The 15854-nt window shown below is 47.4% G+C and overlaps 1 protein-coding gene across 1 annotated transcript; it reads left to right on the top strand.

Moving 5' to 3' along the window:
• Window positions 1-225: 225 nt before the first annotated feature.
• Window positions 226-15849, top strand: LOC117415508 (cytochrome P450 2C8-like). The gene is made up of 9 exons (XM_034025988.3): window positions 226-488; window positions 1977-2139; window positions 2888-3037; window positions 3785-3945; window positions 7037-7213; window positions 7351-7492; window positions 12017-12204; window positions 12883-13024; window positions 14908-15849. The coding sequence occupies exons 1-9, from the start codon at window positions 315-317 to the stop codon at window positions 15087-15089; spliced, it is 1479 nt and encodes a 492-aa protein (XP_033881879.1). The 5' UTR covers window positions 226-314; the 3' UTR covers window positions 15090-15849.
• The last annotated feature ends 5 nt before the right edge of the window (window positions 15850-15854 follow it).

Below are 15854 nucleotides of genomic sequence, written 5' to 3'. Positions count from 1 at the left end.
CTGGTAAAGCATAGGGAAGCATTGTAAAGCACAGAGAAGTATGGCATAGGCTATTTAAAAAAAAATTGTCAAGTCATGTAAACTACGGGAAGGGTAAACTGTAAACTTTTCTAAGGGGTATCCAGTAGCAAATGTCTATTTAGTGCAGCGGAAAGTCAAGTTAACCCTGCCTCCCTAATTTGTTTGCACTTTGATGAAATGCGGAAACACAAACCACGTGGTCATCCCTGAACTTCGCTCCGTTCTGAGCCCGTCGAAAATGTAGAATGACGCTGCTTAACTAGTGGCGCGTCCAGACGCAAGGACCAGAAGACATGGAGCTGTCCGCTAGCCTCGTCCTCGCTGCTTGTGTCGTGGTTTTACTAGTTTTTCTAATCCGTAGAGATTCGGGGAAGAAATACAACCTGCCTCCTGGTCCCTCACCGCTCCCTGTCATTGGAAACTTACACCAGTTGGACATCAAGTGTCTGTTTCAATGTTTTGCCAAAGTAAGTTTATTTATTTATTTATTTATTTATTTATCTATTTGTTTGACAGACGCCTTTATCCAAGGCGACTTCACAGGTGTTACAGGGCAATACAAGGTTACAATGCAAGCGTTATATTTAAATACAGTGTAGCGTAAAGAAACAAGGACCAGGGGTCATAAATGGAGATTAGATAAAGGGGCATTCAGAACAGAAATTAGGAGGCACTTTTTTGCACAGAGAATTGTGAGGGTCTGGAACCAACTCCCGGTAATGTTGTTGAAGCCGACACTCTGGGATCCTTCAAGAAGCTGCTTGATGAGATTCTGGGATCAATAAGCTACAAACAACCAAACGAGCAAGATGGGCCGAATGGCTTCGGAAACTTTCTTATGTTCTTAAAGTAAGTGCAAATAGTCATACTACTAGACTACAATATGTGTTAGAGTGCAGCAAGTTAGAGTTACAAAAAGTCCTATCCCAAGCCAAGCAAACGTAAATATAAGCATTGTAGTTTCCTTCATTGTAGCGCCAGCGAAATAATCATGATCATTTAAAACAACGAAGTTAGGCAGTTAGTCTTTGAGTCGCGTTCCTAATTCACTGAACGTTCGTGCCAATGTCATCAACACTCCCTCTCCCAACACAAAACAAAGTACGAAATGGCGAGTCCGCCCTACATTTAACACCAGAGCAAAAGAAGAAAAAAATCTGCCTGTATGGGTCTGAAAATAAGAAAGCGAAACATCGCGAATGTTTTCTCGCCTAAGTGAGGCGCATACTGTTAATCGAAGGACAACTGGAGACATTGTAATGGATAAAAACAAATGTCTTACCCTGAAGGAACGGGTTTAACCTGAAAAAGACTTGACGAGGTCTAAAATAAGTGACTTTTAAAAACCACAGTAAATGTAAAAAAAAAAAAACACTAGAGAAGGAGGTTTGGTTTTTTAACGTGCAAGTTTTGCACAGTTGAAGGCTGACTTAAACTAATGCATCGGTTTTGCATAATAGTTTTTGTAAACAATACTGTTGAGTTTAAATTGCTCACCCTCCCCCCCTTCACCCACACCATCCCTCTCACCCTCACCCTCACTGTCTCTGCCTCTCCCCCTCCCCTTCCCCCTCCCACTCACCCCACCCCCCTCATCCTCTCCCTCACCCTCCCCCCCTCACCCACACCCTCCCCCTCACCGTCACCCCCCCCTCCTCCTCTCCCCCTCCCTCCCCCTCCCCCTTCATCTCCCTCCCCCTCCCCCTCCCCCTCACTCACACCCCCCTTCACCCACACCCTCCTCCTCGCCCCCTCACCCCCCCTCTCCCTCCCCCTCACCCTCCCCCCCCCTCCCCCTCACCCACACCCCCCTCACCCACACCCTCCCCCTCACCCCCCTCTCCCTCCCCCTCACCCTCCCCCCCCCCCCCTCACCCCCCCCCCCCCCCCCCCTCTTAAATCTTCAGCTCAGTATTTGAATTCTGTCCGCGTGTGTTTTGGGTCCCTCTCTTCAGTTAAGCGAGCGTTACGGTCCTGTGATGACAGTGTACCTGGGCTCCCAGCGCATGGTGGTTCTGAATGGGTTTGAGGCGGTGTGGGAGGCGCTGCAGGATCACGCAGACGAGTTCTCTGGGAGAGCGCACATCCCCATCATGGAAAGGCTCACAGAAGGATACGGTAACAACGAGTCTTAGGAAAGCACACCCCAGTAAATCTGCACTGCACTTTTCACAGGATTACACTGCTTTTACAAAGGCTTGTGTTTTTCTTTTTAATATGCTTTACCAGACCTCTCTGTGCTTTACAATGCTTCCCTATGCTTTACCAGACCTCTCTGTGCTTTACAATGCTTCCCTATGCTTTACCAGACCTCTCTGTGCTTTCCAATGCTTTCCTATGCTTTACCATACCTCTCTGTGCTTTACAATGCTTCCCTATGCTGGGGCAGCAGTGTGGAGTAGTGGTTAGGGCTCTGGACTCTTGACCGGAGGGTCGTGGGTTCATATCCCGGTGGGGACACTGCTGCTGTACCCTTGAGCAAGGTACTTTACCTAGATTGCTCCAGTAAAAACCCAACTGTATAAATGGGCAATTGTATGTAAAAATAATGTGATATCTTGTTACAATTGTAAGTCGCCCTGGATAAGGGCGTCAGCTAAGAAATAAATAATAATAATAATAATAATAATAATACCAGACCTCTCTGTGCTTTACAATGATTCCCTATGCTTTACCAGACCTCTCTGTGCTTTACAATGCTTCCCTATGCTTTACCAGACCTCTCTGTGCTTTACAATGCTTCCCTATGCTTTCTCATGCTTTCACTGTGCTTTATTACACTTTGCTATTTCCTTTTATATATTGTCTCCCTCTCTTCCCTCTCCCTATCCCTCCCCCTCTCTTCCCTCTCCCTCGCTCTCCCCAGGTCTGCTTGTGAGTAATGGGGAGAGATGGAGACAGCTACGTCGGTTTTCCTTGACGACGCTCCGGAATTATGGGATGGGCAAGCGAAGCATCGAGGAGTGGATCCAGGAGGAGGCTCGGAATCTCGTGGAGGAATTCAGGAAAAACGTAGGTGAGGACAGCATGGCCGGAGCACCCAATCAAGAGAGGGGAGCTCTGAACCCCAGGACTGGGTGCAGCAGCAGCAGCAGCAGGGCTAGTGTGAGTTTGTAACCCTGCTCAAACTCCTGGCTCCTGATCATTTCAATATTAATAATAATAGACTTCATTGAGGGGAGTTCTGAACCCCAGGATTGGGTGCAGCAGCAGCAGCAGCAGCAGGGCTAGTGTGAGTTTGTAACCCTGCTCAAACTCCTGGCTCCTAATCATTTCAATATTAATAATAATAGACTTCATTAAGGGGAGCTCTGAACCCCAGGACTGGGTGCAGCAGCAGCAGCAGCAGGGCTAGTGTGAGTTTGTAACCCTGCTCAAACTCCTGGCTCCTGATCATTTCAATATTAATAATAATAGACTTCATTAAGGGGAGCTCTGAACCCCAGGACTGGGTGCAGCAGCAGCAGCAGCAGCAGGGCTAGTGTGAGTTTGTAACCCTGCTCAAACTCCTGGCTCCTGATCATTTCAATATTAATAATAATAGACTTAATTGAGGGGAGCTCTGAACCCCAGGACTGGGTGCAGCAGCAGGGCTAGTGTGAGTTTGTAACCCTGCTCAAACTCCTGGCTCCTGATCATTTCAATATTAATAATAATAGACTTCATTAAGGGGAGCTCTGAACCCCAGGACTGGATGCAGCAGCAGCGGCAGGGCTAGTGTGAGTTTCTATCCAGGATGTGTGATCGTTCTCCCCCCCCTCAGGCTCCCCTTGTGACCCCACTTTCTTCCTGAGCCGAGCGGTTTCCAACGTGATCTGCTCCATGGTTTTTGGGGAGCGGTTCGAGTACCAGGATAAGAACTTCATCCGATTGCTGGGTCTCATCAACAGCACCTTCCGCTTAATAACCAGCCCCTGGACCCAGGTAAGAGATCCTCAAACAAACCGGGGTAAACTAACCCTTATAGAAGTGTGTCATAGTACAAGCACAGCACAGTGTAATACAGCACAGTGAAAGCACAGCACAGAGTAATACAGCACAGTGAAAGCACAGCACAGGGTAATACAGCACAGTGAAAGCACAGCACAGAGTAATACAGCACAGTGAAAGCACAGCACAGTGAAAGCACAGCACAGGGTAATACAGCACAGTCAAAGCACAGCACAGTGTAATACAGCACAGTGAAAGCACAGCACAGAGTAATACAGCACAGTGAAAGCACAGCACAGGGTAATACAGCACAGTGAAAGCACAGCACAGAGTAATACAGCACAGTGAAAGCACAGCACAGTGAAAGCACAGCACAGGGTAATACAGCACAGTCAAAGCACAGCACAGTGTAATACAGCACAGTGGAAGCACAGCACAGAGTAATACAGCACAGGGCAATACAGCACAGTGAAAGCACAGCACAGTGTAATACAGCACAGTGAAAGCACAGCACAGTGTAATACAGCACAGTGAAAGCACAGCACAGTGTAATACAGCACAGTGAAAGCACAGCACAGGGTAATACAGCACAGTCAAAGCACAGCACAGTGTAATACAGCACAGTGGAAGCACAGCACAGAGTAATACAGCACAGTGAAAGCACAGCACAGGGCAATACAGCACAGTGAAAGCACAGCACTGTGTAATACAGCACAGTGAAAGCACAGCACAGTGTAATACAGCACAGTGAAAGCACAGCACAGTGTAATACAGCACAGTGAAAGCACAGCACAGTGTAATACAGCATAGTGAAAGCACAGCAGAGTGTAATACAGCACAGTGAAAGCACAGCACAGAGTAATACAGCACAGTGAAAGCACAGCACAGTGTAATACAGTACAGTGAAAGCACAGCACAGTGTAATACAGCACAGTGAAAGCACAGCACAGAGTAATACAGCACAGTGAAAGCACAGCACAGTGTAATACAGCACAGTGAAAGCACAGCACAGTGTAATACAGCACAGTGAAAGCACAGTACAGTGTAATACAGCACAGTGAAAACACAGCACAGTGTAATACAGCACAGTGAAAGCACAGCACAGAGTAATACAGCACAGTGAAAGCACAGCACAGTGTAATACAGCACAGTGAAAGCACAGCACAGTGTAATACAGCACAGTGAAAGCACAGCACAGTGTAATACAGCACAGTGAAAGCACAGCACAGTGAAAGCACAGCACAGTGTAATACAGCACAGTGAAAGCACAGTACAGTGTAATACAGCACAGTGAAATCACAGCACAGTGTAATACAGCACAGTGTAATACAGCACAGTGAAAGCACAGCACGGGTAATACAGCACAGTGTAATACAGCACAGTGAAAGCACAGTACAGTGTAATACAGCACAGTGGAAGCACAGCACAGAGTAATACAGCACAGGGCAATACAGCACAGTGAAAGCACAGCACAGTGTAATACAGCACAGTGAAAGCACAGCACAGTGTAATACAGCACAGTGAAAGCACAGCACAGTGTAATACAGCACAGTGAAAGCACAGCACAGTGAAAGCACAGCACAGGGTAATACAGCACAGTGTAATACAGCACAGTGAAAGCACAGCACGGGTAATACAGCACAGTGTAATACAGCACAGTGTAATACAGCACAGTGAAAGCACAGCACAGTGAAAGCACAGCACAGTGTAATACAGCACAGTGGAAGCACAGCACAGTGTAATACAGCACAGTGAAAGCACAGCACAGTGTAATACAGCACAGTGAAAGCACAGCACGGGTAATACAGCACAGTGTAATACAGCACAGTGAAAGCACAGCACGGGTAATACAGCACAGTGAAAGCACAGTACAGTGTAATACAGCACAGTGAAAGCACAGCACAGTGTAATACAGCACAGTGAAAGCACAGCACGGGTAATACAGCACAGTGAAAGCACAGTACAGTGTAATACAGCACAGTGAAAGCACAGCACAGTGTAATACAGCACAGTGAAAGCACAGCACAGTGTAATACAGCACAGTGAAAGCACAGCACAGTGAAAACATGGTAAAGCGCATTCATAATGTAGGTACATCCTGCAACTACTCCCCCCATTTTCTTTAAAAAACATACTTTACATGTAAAGTCTTTACACCTTTTTCACCCTGTGTGGCAGAAGAAGAAAACTTTCTACATTACATAAAAGCTTTGTCTTGATAAATCTTAACGTTTCCCCCCTCCAATATCCAGACCCCCCTCTAATATCCGGACCCCCCCTCCAGTATCTGGACTGCCCTCCAATATCCAGACCCCCCCCTCCAATATCCAGACCCCCCCTCCAATATCCAGACCCCCCTCTAATATCCGGACCCCCCCTCCAGTATCTGGACTGCCCTCCAATATCCAGACCCCCCCCTCCAATATCCAGACCCCCCCTCCAATATCCAGACCCCCCCTCCAATATCCGGACCCCCCCTCCAGTATCCGGACCGCCCTCCAATATCCAGACCCCCCCTCCAATATCCAGACCCTCCTCCAATATCCAGACCCCCCCTCCAATATCCAGACCCTCCTCCAATATCCAGACCCCCCCTCCAATATCCAGACCCCCCCCTCCAATATCCAGACCCCCCTCCAATATCCGGACCCCCCCTCCAGTATCTGGACCGCCCTCCAATATCCAGACCCCCCCTCCAATATCCGGACCCCCCCTCCAATATCCAGACCCCCCTCCAATATCCAGACCCCCCCTCCAATATCCAGACCTCCCCTCCAATATCCAGACCCCCCTTCCAGTATCTGGACCGCCCTCCAATATCCAGACCCCCCCTCCAATATCCGGACCCCCCCTCCAATATCCAGACCCCTCCTCCAATATCCAGACCCCCCTCCAATATCCTGACCCCCCCTCCAATATCCGGTCCCCCCATCTAATTCCCTAAGAAAGCAAGGAGAGTGAAGGACTGTGCTGTGCATTCGAAGGGGTGTTATTGAATTCAGACCTTAACTATGCATTCGTCTTTTTCGATAGTTTTTTTTATAAATTGTGCCACATGAACGAATACAAGCATGTGTTTGTTTAGATTTACAACACTTTCCCGAGAGTCCTGAGCTGTCTGCCCGGGCCTCACAATAGAGTATTGGAGAACGTCAAGGAGCTGAAAGCCTTCATCGCGGAGATGATCGAGAGACACAAACAGGAGTTGAAGCCGGATTCCCCGAGAGACTACATCGACAGCTTCCTCGTCAAAATACAGGAGGTGAGGACAGGGGGGCAAACTACGGGGCTTGTCCAAAAAGGGTCACATTTCACAGAAAGAAACTCATGTAAAAAAAATAATAATAGCCATCATAACTAATCCGGAAACACCTCCTGTATTTTTGTCTTTATTTTTAGGAAAAGGAGAGTCCTTCTTCTGAGTTCCACGACAAAAGCATGCTGAATTCGGTTTTGAACCTCTTCGCAGCCGGGACAGAGACCACGAGCACAACCCTGCGATATGGACTGCTGCTTCTCATCAAATACCCCCACTTTCAGGGTAGAGCACTAAGAGAAAACAAAGCATTGCTCTGGTCTCAGCTGTCTCACCTAGATTCTCTCTCTCTCTGTCTCTCTCTCTCTCTTTCTCCCTCTCTCTCTCTCTCTCTCTTTCTCAAATTCAAATTCAAATTCAAAAATGCTTTATTGGCATGACGAGAGCGCTCAGGTATTGCCAAAGCTTTTATAATACAAAACAGAAATAATAAAACAGAAATACAATTACAGAACATAACAAACACAAAAAACCATTGTTCCCTTCCCTTTGAACGATATAACTACCTCCCTCCCTCTCTCCCTCTTTCCACCCTCCCTCCCTCCCTCCTCATCACCAGTGACCCATGGTCGTGCATGCAGGGTGTCACACACTGTCCCTCAGGTTGTGGCAGGCAGACACATACTGTGCTGCTAGATTTGCAGTTCGCTCCTCCTCTCCTAGAAGGATGGGGATTTTACTCGAATTGGAGAGGAGGTTAAACTCTGCCATTTGTTTTTTGAATTGGGGGATATATCTCTCCCGTATCTCTGTGTATTTTGGGCAGGACAACAGGAAGTGCATTTCTGTTTCTACCTCTCCCAGATCACAGTGACAGCACAGCCTTTTTTCTATGGCAATCCAGGTTTTTTTGTGCCGGCCAGTTTCGATGGCCAGGCTGTGGTCACTGAGTCTGTACTTGGTCAGGATCTGTCTATGTTTTGTGTTTTTGACCCTGACCAGATATTCTGCCAGGGTAAATTCTTTTTTTAGGGCCAGATAGCATTGTAATTTATTGTGTGATTCAATTTCGTTATTCCAATGTACTTTATAAATGTTTTCCAGATTTAGATTAATTTGTTTCATTTTTTGTGCTGGGAGTTTTTTGTTGGTGGTGTTCTGAAGTTCGCTGGTATTAATTTGACTTATTTGGCTGAGCTTCAGTACCATTCTACTGAGGGGATTCTCTTGTGGGGGCTGTGAGCAGCTCCGCAGTGCAGTGTGGTGGTAGGACTGCGGATCAGCCTGCTGTAGATGGACCCAGTAGTGTTCTCTCTGTCTCTGTCTCTCTCTCTCAATTCAATTCAATTCAATGGTGCTTTATTGGCATGACTTACAATAGCAGGTGTTGCCAAAGCAATTATACAATACATACATGTGTATATACAATGCATCATGAATACATACATATAAACAAACTGATTGTTGTGTATGCCTACATACACAACAACATACATACTGTATATACATAAGTGTGTGTGTCTCTGTGCAGAGCTCTCATTGTGTGTCCCTCAGTCTGTGACATGCAGACACATACTGGGCTGCTAGTTGGGCTGTGCTTCCCTCCTCTCCCAGGAGGATTGGGACTTTTTCAGCATTGGGAAGTTTGGGAGGGAATTTGCAATATTTTTTTAAATGTTTGTCTATTTTCTGAGTATTTCTTACACTGAAGAAGGAAGTGCATCTCTGTCACGACCTCTCCTGTCTCACAGTGACCACAGAGCCTTTCTTCTTTAGGAAGCCAGGTCTGCCGGTGACGGCCTTTCTCAATGGCCAGGCTGTGGTCACTGAGCCTGTACTTGGTCAGGATCTGTCTCTGCTCTCTCTGTGTCTCTCTCTCTCTCTCTGTCTCTGTCTCTCTCTCTCATTCATATATATATATATGCTGTTATTGGAATGCAGAGAAATCTGAAAACACGTAAATAGACAACAAACAGTGCTTAGAATCCCATCTCGTTGTCATGGGAACGGTCTACTGTTAGTACGTATAACAAAGAAGAAAGTGGGTCAGTGTTTACATGTATATCTATCCACAGAGAGAGATTTTTTTAAACTGCTACGTGCCATAGTGTTTAAACATTCATAAAAATGTACCAAAATGCACATCCCTGGAGTCTGTTAGCCTTTGTGTTAAAACGTGTAAATCTATCTATCTATCTATCTATCTATCTATCTATCTATCTGTACAATTTGAAATAGGAAAACGTCTGTGTATCAGAAAGGAACAAAATCGAAAAGAAAAGGCTAATGACGTAGGTACATAAGTGTTAATAATTGCTGAAGGACTTGTAGTCCCAAACGTCCTAATGCAATTAATTTTTTTTTTTTTATAAATGATTAACCTTTTTATGTACCTACATATATATATATATCTATAACAAGCATGGGTATATCTAGCGTGGGTTACATTTGTGTTATTCCACTTAAGCAGGAAACTCTCCTTGATGGTTTCCGGAGATGTGCTGCATCGTTGCGCGTGTATTTTGCATCGTTTCTGTATTCACGTGTATTTTGAGCGTCGTTCCTGTATTCGCTGGTTTCGTTTCGCTCGCGTGTATTTTGAGCGTCGTTCCTGTATTCGCTGGTTTCGTTTTGCTTGCGTGTATTTTGAGCGTCGTTCCTGTATTCGCTGGTTTCGTTTCGCTCGCGTGTATTTTGAGCGTCGTTCCTGTATTCGCTGGTTTCGTTTTGCTTGCGTGTATTTTGAGCGTCGTTCCTGTATTCGCTGGTTTCGTTTCGCTCGCGTGTATTTTGAGCGTCGTTCCTGTATTCGCTGGTTTCGTTTCGCTCGCGTGTATTTTGAGCGTCGTTCCTGTATTCGCTGGTTTCGTTTCACTCGCGTGTATTTTGAGCGTCGTTCCTGTATTCGCTGGTTTCGTTTCGCTCGCGTGTATTTTGAGCGTCGTTCCTGTATTCGCTGGTTTCGTTTCGCTCGCGTGTATTTTGAGCGTCGTTCCTGTATTCGCTGGTTTCGTTTCACTCGCGTGTATTTTGAGCGTCGTTCCTGTATTCGCTGGTTTCGTTTCGCTCGCGTGTATTTTGAGCGTCGTTCCTGTATTCGCTGGTTTCGTTTCGCTCGCGTGTATTTTGAGCGTCGTTCCTGTGTTCGCTGGTTTCGTTTCGCTTGCGTGTATTTTGAGCGTCGTTCCTGTGTTCGCTGGTTTCGTTTCGCTCGCGTGTATTTTGAGCGTCGTTCCTGTATTCGCTGGTTTCGTTTCGCTCGCGTGTATTTTGAGCGTCGTTCCTGTATTCGCTGGTTTCGTTTCACTCGCGTGTATTTTGAGCGTCGTTCCTGTATTCGCTGGTTTCGTTTCACTCGCGTGTATTTTGAGCGTCGTTCCTGTATTCGCTGGTTTCGTTTCGCTCGCGTGTATTTTGAGCGTCGTTCCTGTATTCGCTGGTTTCGTTTCACTCGCGTGTATTTTGAGCGTCGTTCCTGTATTCGCTGGTTTCGTTTCACTCGCGTGTATTTTGAGCGTCGTTCCTGTATTCGCTGGTTTCGTTTCACTCGCGTGTATTTTGAGCCTCGTTCCTGTATTCGCTGGTTTCGTTTCGCTCGCGTGTATTTTGAGCGTCGTTCCTGTATTCGCTGGTTTCGTTTCGCTCGCGTGTATTTTGAGCGTCGTTCCTGTATTCGCTGGTTTCGTTTCGCTCGCGTGTATTTTGAGCGTCGTTCCTGTATTCGCTGGTTTCGTTTCACTCGCGTGTATTTTGAGCGTCGTTCCTGTATTCGCTGGTTTCGTTTCGCTCGCGTGTATTTTGAGCGTCGTTCCTGTGTTCGCTGGTTTCGTTTCGCTCGCGTGTATTTTGAGCGTCGTTCCTGTATTCGCTGGTTTCGTTTCGCTCGCGTGTATTTTGAGCGTCGTTCCTGTATTCGCTGGTTTCGTTTCGCTCGCGTGTATTTTGAGCGTCGTTCCTGTATTCGCTGGTTTCGTTTCGCTCGCGTGTATTTTGAGCGTCGTTCCTGTATTCGCTGGTTTCGTTTCGCTCGCGTGTATTTTGAGCCTCGTTCCTGTATTCGCTGGTTTCGTTTCGCTCGCGTGTATTTTGAGCGTCGTTCCTGTATTCGCTGGTTTCGTTTCGCTCGCGTGTATTTTGAGCGTCGTTCCTGTATTCGCTGGTTTCGTTTCGCTCGCGTGTATTTTGAGCGTCGTTCCTGTATTCGCTGGTTTCGTTTCGCTCGCGTGTATTTTGAGCGTCGTTCCTGTATTCGCTGGTTTCGTTTCGCTCGCGTGTATTTTGAGCGTCGTTCCTGTGTTCGCTGGTTTCGTTTCGCTCGCGTGTATTTTGAGCGTCGTTCCTGTGTTCGCTGGTTTCGTTTCGCTCGCGTGTATTTTGAGCGTCGTTCCTGTATTCGCTGGTTTCGTTTCGCTCGCGTGTATTTTGAGCGTCGTTCCTGTATTCGCTGGTTTCGTTTCGCTCGCGTGTATTTTGAGCGTCGTTCCTGTATTCGCTGGTTTCGTTTCGCTCGCGTGTATTTTGAGCGTCGTTCCTGTATTCGCTGGTTTCGTTTCGCTCGCGTGTATTTTGAGCGTCGTTCCTGTGTTCGCTGGTTTCGTTTCGCTCGCGTGTATTTTGAGCGTCGTTCCTGTGTTCGCTGGTTTCGTTTCGCTCGCGTGTATTTTGAGCGTCGTTCCTGTGTTCGCTGGTTTCGTTTCGCTCGCGTGTATTTTGAGCGTCGTTCCTGTATTCGCTGGTTTCGTTTCGCTCGCGTGTATTTTGAGCGTTGTTCCTGTATTCACTGGCTTCGTTTCACTGGCTCGTTTGCAGACAGGGTTCAGCAGGAGATCGACTCTGTGGTCGGTCGGGATCGCCCCCCCGCCATGGAGGATCGCAGAAAGATGCCGATCACAGACGCCACGATCCACGAAATACAGAGATTCGCGGACATCGTGCCACTAAACATTCCGCACAAGACCACACGGGACACCAGCTTCCGGGGGTACAGCATTCCTGAGGTGAGGCTCCGAACAGCTCGCCACGCCACAGCACGGCAGGGCACCGCATGTTATCAGTAGTGTACCTGCTTCTCGTTTAAGGAATAAAGCGTCTGCAGGGATGGGAATAAGACTTCTATTGCACAGCAATACCACCCATTCCAGGTTTTACTACCAGCTTGATCAGCCCCATTGTGTCTAGGTAACAAGCTCAGGTGTGTCGTATTAAACTCATTGTGAAACCAAGAATGGATCAAACAGCTGTGCAATGGGAGTCTTATTCCCTTCCCTGTTAATGGCTGTATCCCTCTCTCTCCCCTGCCTCCCTGTCTGTCGGTCTTTGTGTGTCTGTGTCTCTCTCCATGACTCTGTGTCTGTCTGTCTGTCTGTCTATCTCAATGTCTCCCCATATGTGTCTCCCCTGTCTCTGTGTCTCTCTATCTCAATGTCTCCCTGTGTGTCTCTCCCTTGTCTCTGTGTCTCTCTATCTCAATGTCTCCCTGTGTGTCTCTCCCTTGTCTCTGTGTCTCTCTATCTCAATGTCTCCCTGTGTGTCTCTCCCTTGTCTCTCTGTCTCTCTATCTCTATGTCTCCCTGTGTGCCTCTCCCCTGTCTCTGTGTCTCTCTATCTCAATGTCTCCCTGTGTGTCTCTCCTCTGTCTCTGTGTCTCTCTCCCCTGTCTGTCTGTGTTTCTCCAGGGCACGGTGGTCTTGCCAGTGCTTCACTCGGTCCTGTATGACGAGACGCAGTGGAGTTCCCCCAACTCCTTCGATCCCACAAACTTCCTGGATGAAAACAGTAGCTTCCGGAAAAACCGTGCTTTCCTGCCCTTCTCCACAGGTGCGGCCTTTCACCCTGGTCTGCCATGTTTACTAATGTGCTTCCCCAGACCTCTCTGTGCTTTACAATGCTTCCCTATGCTTTACCAGACCTCTCTGTGCTTTACAATGCTTCCCTATGCTTTACCAGACCTCTCTGTGCTTTACAATGCTTCCCTATGCTTTACCAGACCTCTCTGTGCTTTACAATGCTTCCCTATGCTTTACCATGCCTCTCTGTGCTTTACCAGACCTCTCTGTGCTTTACAATGCTTCCCTATGCTTTACCATACCTCTCTGTGCTTTACAATGCTTCCCTATGCTTTACTAGACCTCTGTGCTTTACAATGCTTCCCTATGCTTTACCAGACCTCTCTGTGCTTTACAATGTTTCCCTATGCTTTACCATGCTTTCACTGTGCTGTATCACACTTTGCTGTCTTGCAGAGTGTATATTTCCTGTGTGTTCAGCGTGCCGGCGCTGTGTGTGTCTTGCAGAGTGTATATTTCCTGTGTGTTCAGCGTGCCGGCGCTGTGTGTGTCTTGCAGAGTGTATATTTCCTGTGTGTTCAGCGTGCCGGCGCTGTGTGTGTCTTGCAGAGTGTATATTTCCTGTGTGTTCAGCGTGCCGGCGCTGTGTGTGTCTTGCAGAGTGTATATTTCCTGTGTGTTCAGCGTGCCGGCGCTGTGTGTGTCTTGCAGAGTGTATATTTCCTGTGTGTTCAGCGTGCCGGCGCTGTGTGTGTCTTGCAGAGTGTATATTTCCTGTGTGTTCAGCGTGCCGGCGCTGTGTGTGTCTTGCAGAGTGTATATTTCCTGTGCGTTCAGTGTGCCGGCGCTGTGTGTGTCTTGCAGAGTGTATATTTCCTGTGCGTTCAGCGTGCCGGCGCTGTGTGTGTCTTGCAGAGTGTATATTTCCTGTGTGTTCAGCGTGCTGGCGCTGTGTGTGTCTTGCAGAGAGTATATTTCCTGTGCGTTCAGCGTGCCGGCACTGTGTGTGTCTTGCAGAGAGTATATTTCCTGTGTGTTCAGCGTGCCGGCGCTGTGTGTGTCTTGCAGAGTGTATATTTCCTGTGTGTTCAGCGTGCCGGCGCTGTGTGTGTCTTGCAGAGTGTATATTTCCTGTGTGTTCAGCGTGCCGGCGCTGTGTGTGTCTTGCAGAGTGTATATTTCCTACCCCAGCGTGCCGGCGCTGTGTGTGTCTTGCAGAGTGTATATTTCCTGTGTGTTCAGCGTGACGGCGCTGTGTGTGTCTTGCAGAGTGTATATTTCCTGTGTGTTCAGCGTGCCGGCGCTGTGTGTGTCTTGCAGAGTGTATATTTCCTGTGTGTTCAGCGTGCCGGCGCTGTGTGTGTCTTGCAGAGTGTATATTTCCTACCCCAGCGTGCCGGCGCTGTGTGTGTCTTGCAGAGTGTATATTTCCTGTGTGTTCAGCGTGACGGCGCTGTGTGTGTCTTGCAGAGTGTATATTTCCTGTGTGTTCAGCGTGCCGGCGCTGTGTGTGTCTTGCAGAGTGTATATTTCCTGTGTGTTCAGCGTGACGGCGCTGTGTGTGTCTTGCAGAGTGTATATTTCCTGTGCGTTCAGCGTGCCGGCGCTGTGTGTGTCTTGCAGAGTGTATATTTCCTACCCCAGCGTGCCGGCGCTGTGTGTGTCTTGCAGAGTGTATATTTCCTACCCCAGCGTGCCGGCGCTGTGTGTGTCTTGCAGAGTGTATATTTCCTGTGTGTTCAGCGTGCCGGCGCTGTGTGTGTCTTGCAGAGTGTATATTTCCTGTGTGTTCAGCGTGCCGGCGCTGTGTGTGTCTTGCAGAGTGTATATTTCCTGTGTGTTCAGCGTGCCGGCGCTGTGTGTGTCTTGCAGAGTGTATATTTCCTGTGTGTTCAGCGTGCGTGTGTCTTGCAGGGAAGCGCTCCTGTGCTGGGGAGGGTCTAGCCCGTATGGAGCTCTTCCTGTTCTTCACGACGCTCCTGCAGAATCTCTCCTTCCGCTCCCAGGGGGATCCTGGGAAGATGGACGTGACTCCGGAGGTCAGCACTTTCAGCAAAGTGCCACGGCGCTTCGAGCTCATCGTGCGCAGCCGATAGAAACGTGCCTTCGAACCCGAGCCAGTCACTTCACCTCCTTGTTCTCCGTCCTTCGGATGAGACGTAAAACAAACGAGGTCCTATTGGAAGTGACTCTGCAGCAGCAGTTTGTGATGCATAGCTAACCCCCTAGTCTCTGTACGTCGCTTTGGATAAAATTTAATAATAATAATAATAATAATAATAATAATAATAATAATAATGTGTATTACCAGTCCACGTGTGTTATTGTTCTAATACTGGGATGGAAATGAGACTCACTTGCATGGCAGTTCCTGGTTTTACTGTGTGTTTAAGAAGACGCACCTGAGCTTGTTATCCACACACACTGGGTCAAGCTCATAGTAAAACCTGGACTGGGTGACCCTGTTGTGCAACAGGAGTCTGATTCCCAACCCTGATGTGCATATACTTGCTGTACAACAATATTCAGGACCATGAATGCTTCGACTGAAAGAGAACAATAATCAAATAAATCTAAATAGATAGATTTCAATTATACTAATTGCTGGTTGGGAACTATTGTTTGAGACAAATAACATTGCACACACAAACATTCAATTTCATTGTTTTATTATGATGACTATTAGAATTTTGTTTTTATTCATCATCATTAATAATTCAACTTTCCAAAGACATTTATAAGATACTTGTGTTTAATTATGTATTGAAATGCCACACTGTCATCCTTTAAGCTACAAAACTGAATTTTTATTGTAGATCAAAGCTGTGAAAATAATAAATAATAATAATAAAACAATTCTC

The sequence above is a fragment of the Acipenser ruthenus genome, chromosome 7 (genome assembly GCF_902713425.1).
Source record: "Acipenser ruthenus chromosome 7, fAciRut3.2 maternal haplotype, whole genome shotgun sequence".
Taxonomy (NCBI): Eukaryota; Metazoa; Chordata; class Actinopteri; order Acipenseriformes; family Acipenseridae; genus Acipenser; species Acipenser ruthenus.
Note: the sequence above shows the minus strand (reverse complement) of the source record. Positions and strands in the feature narration are given on the sequence as shown.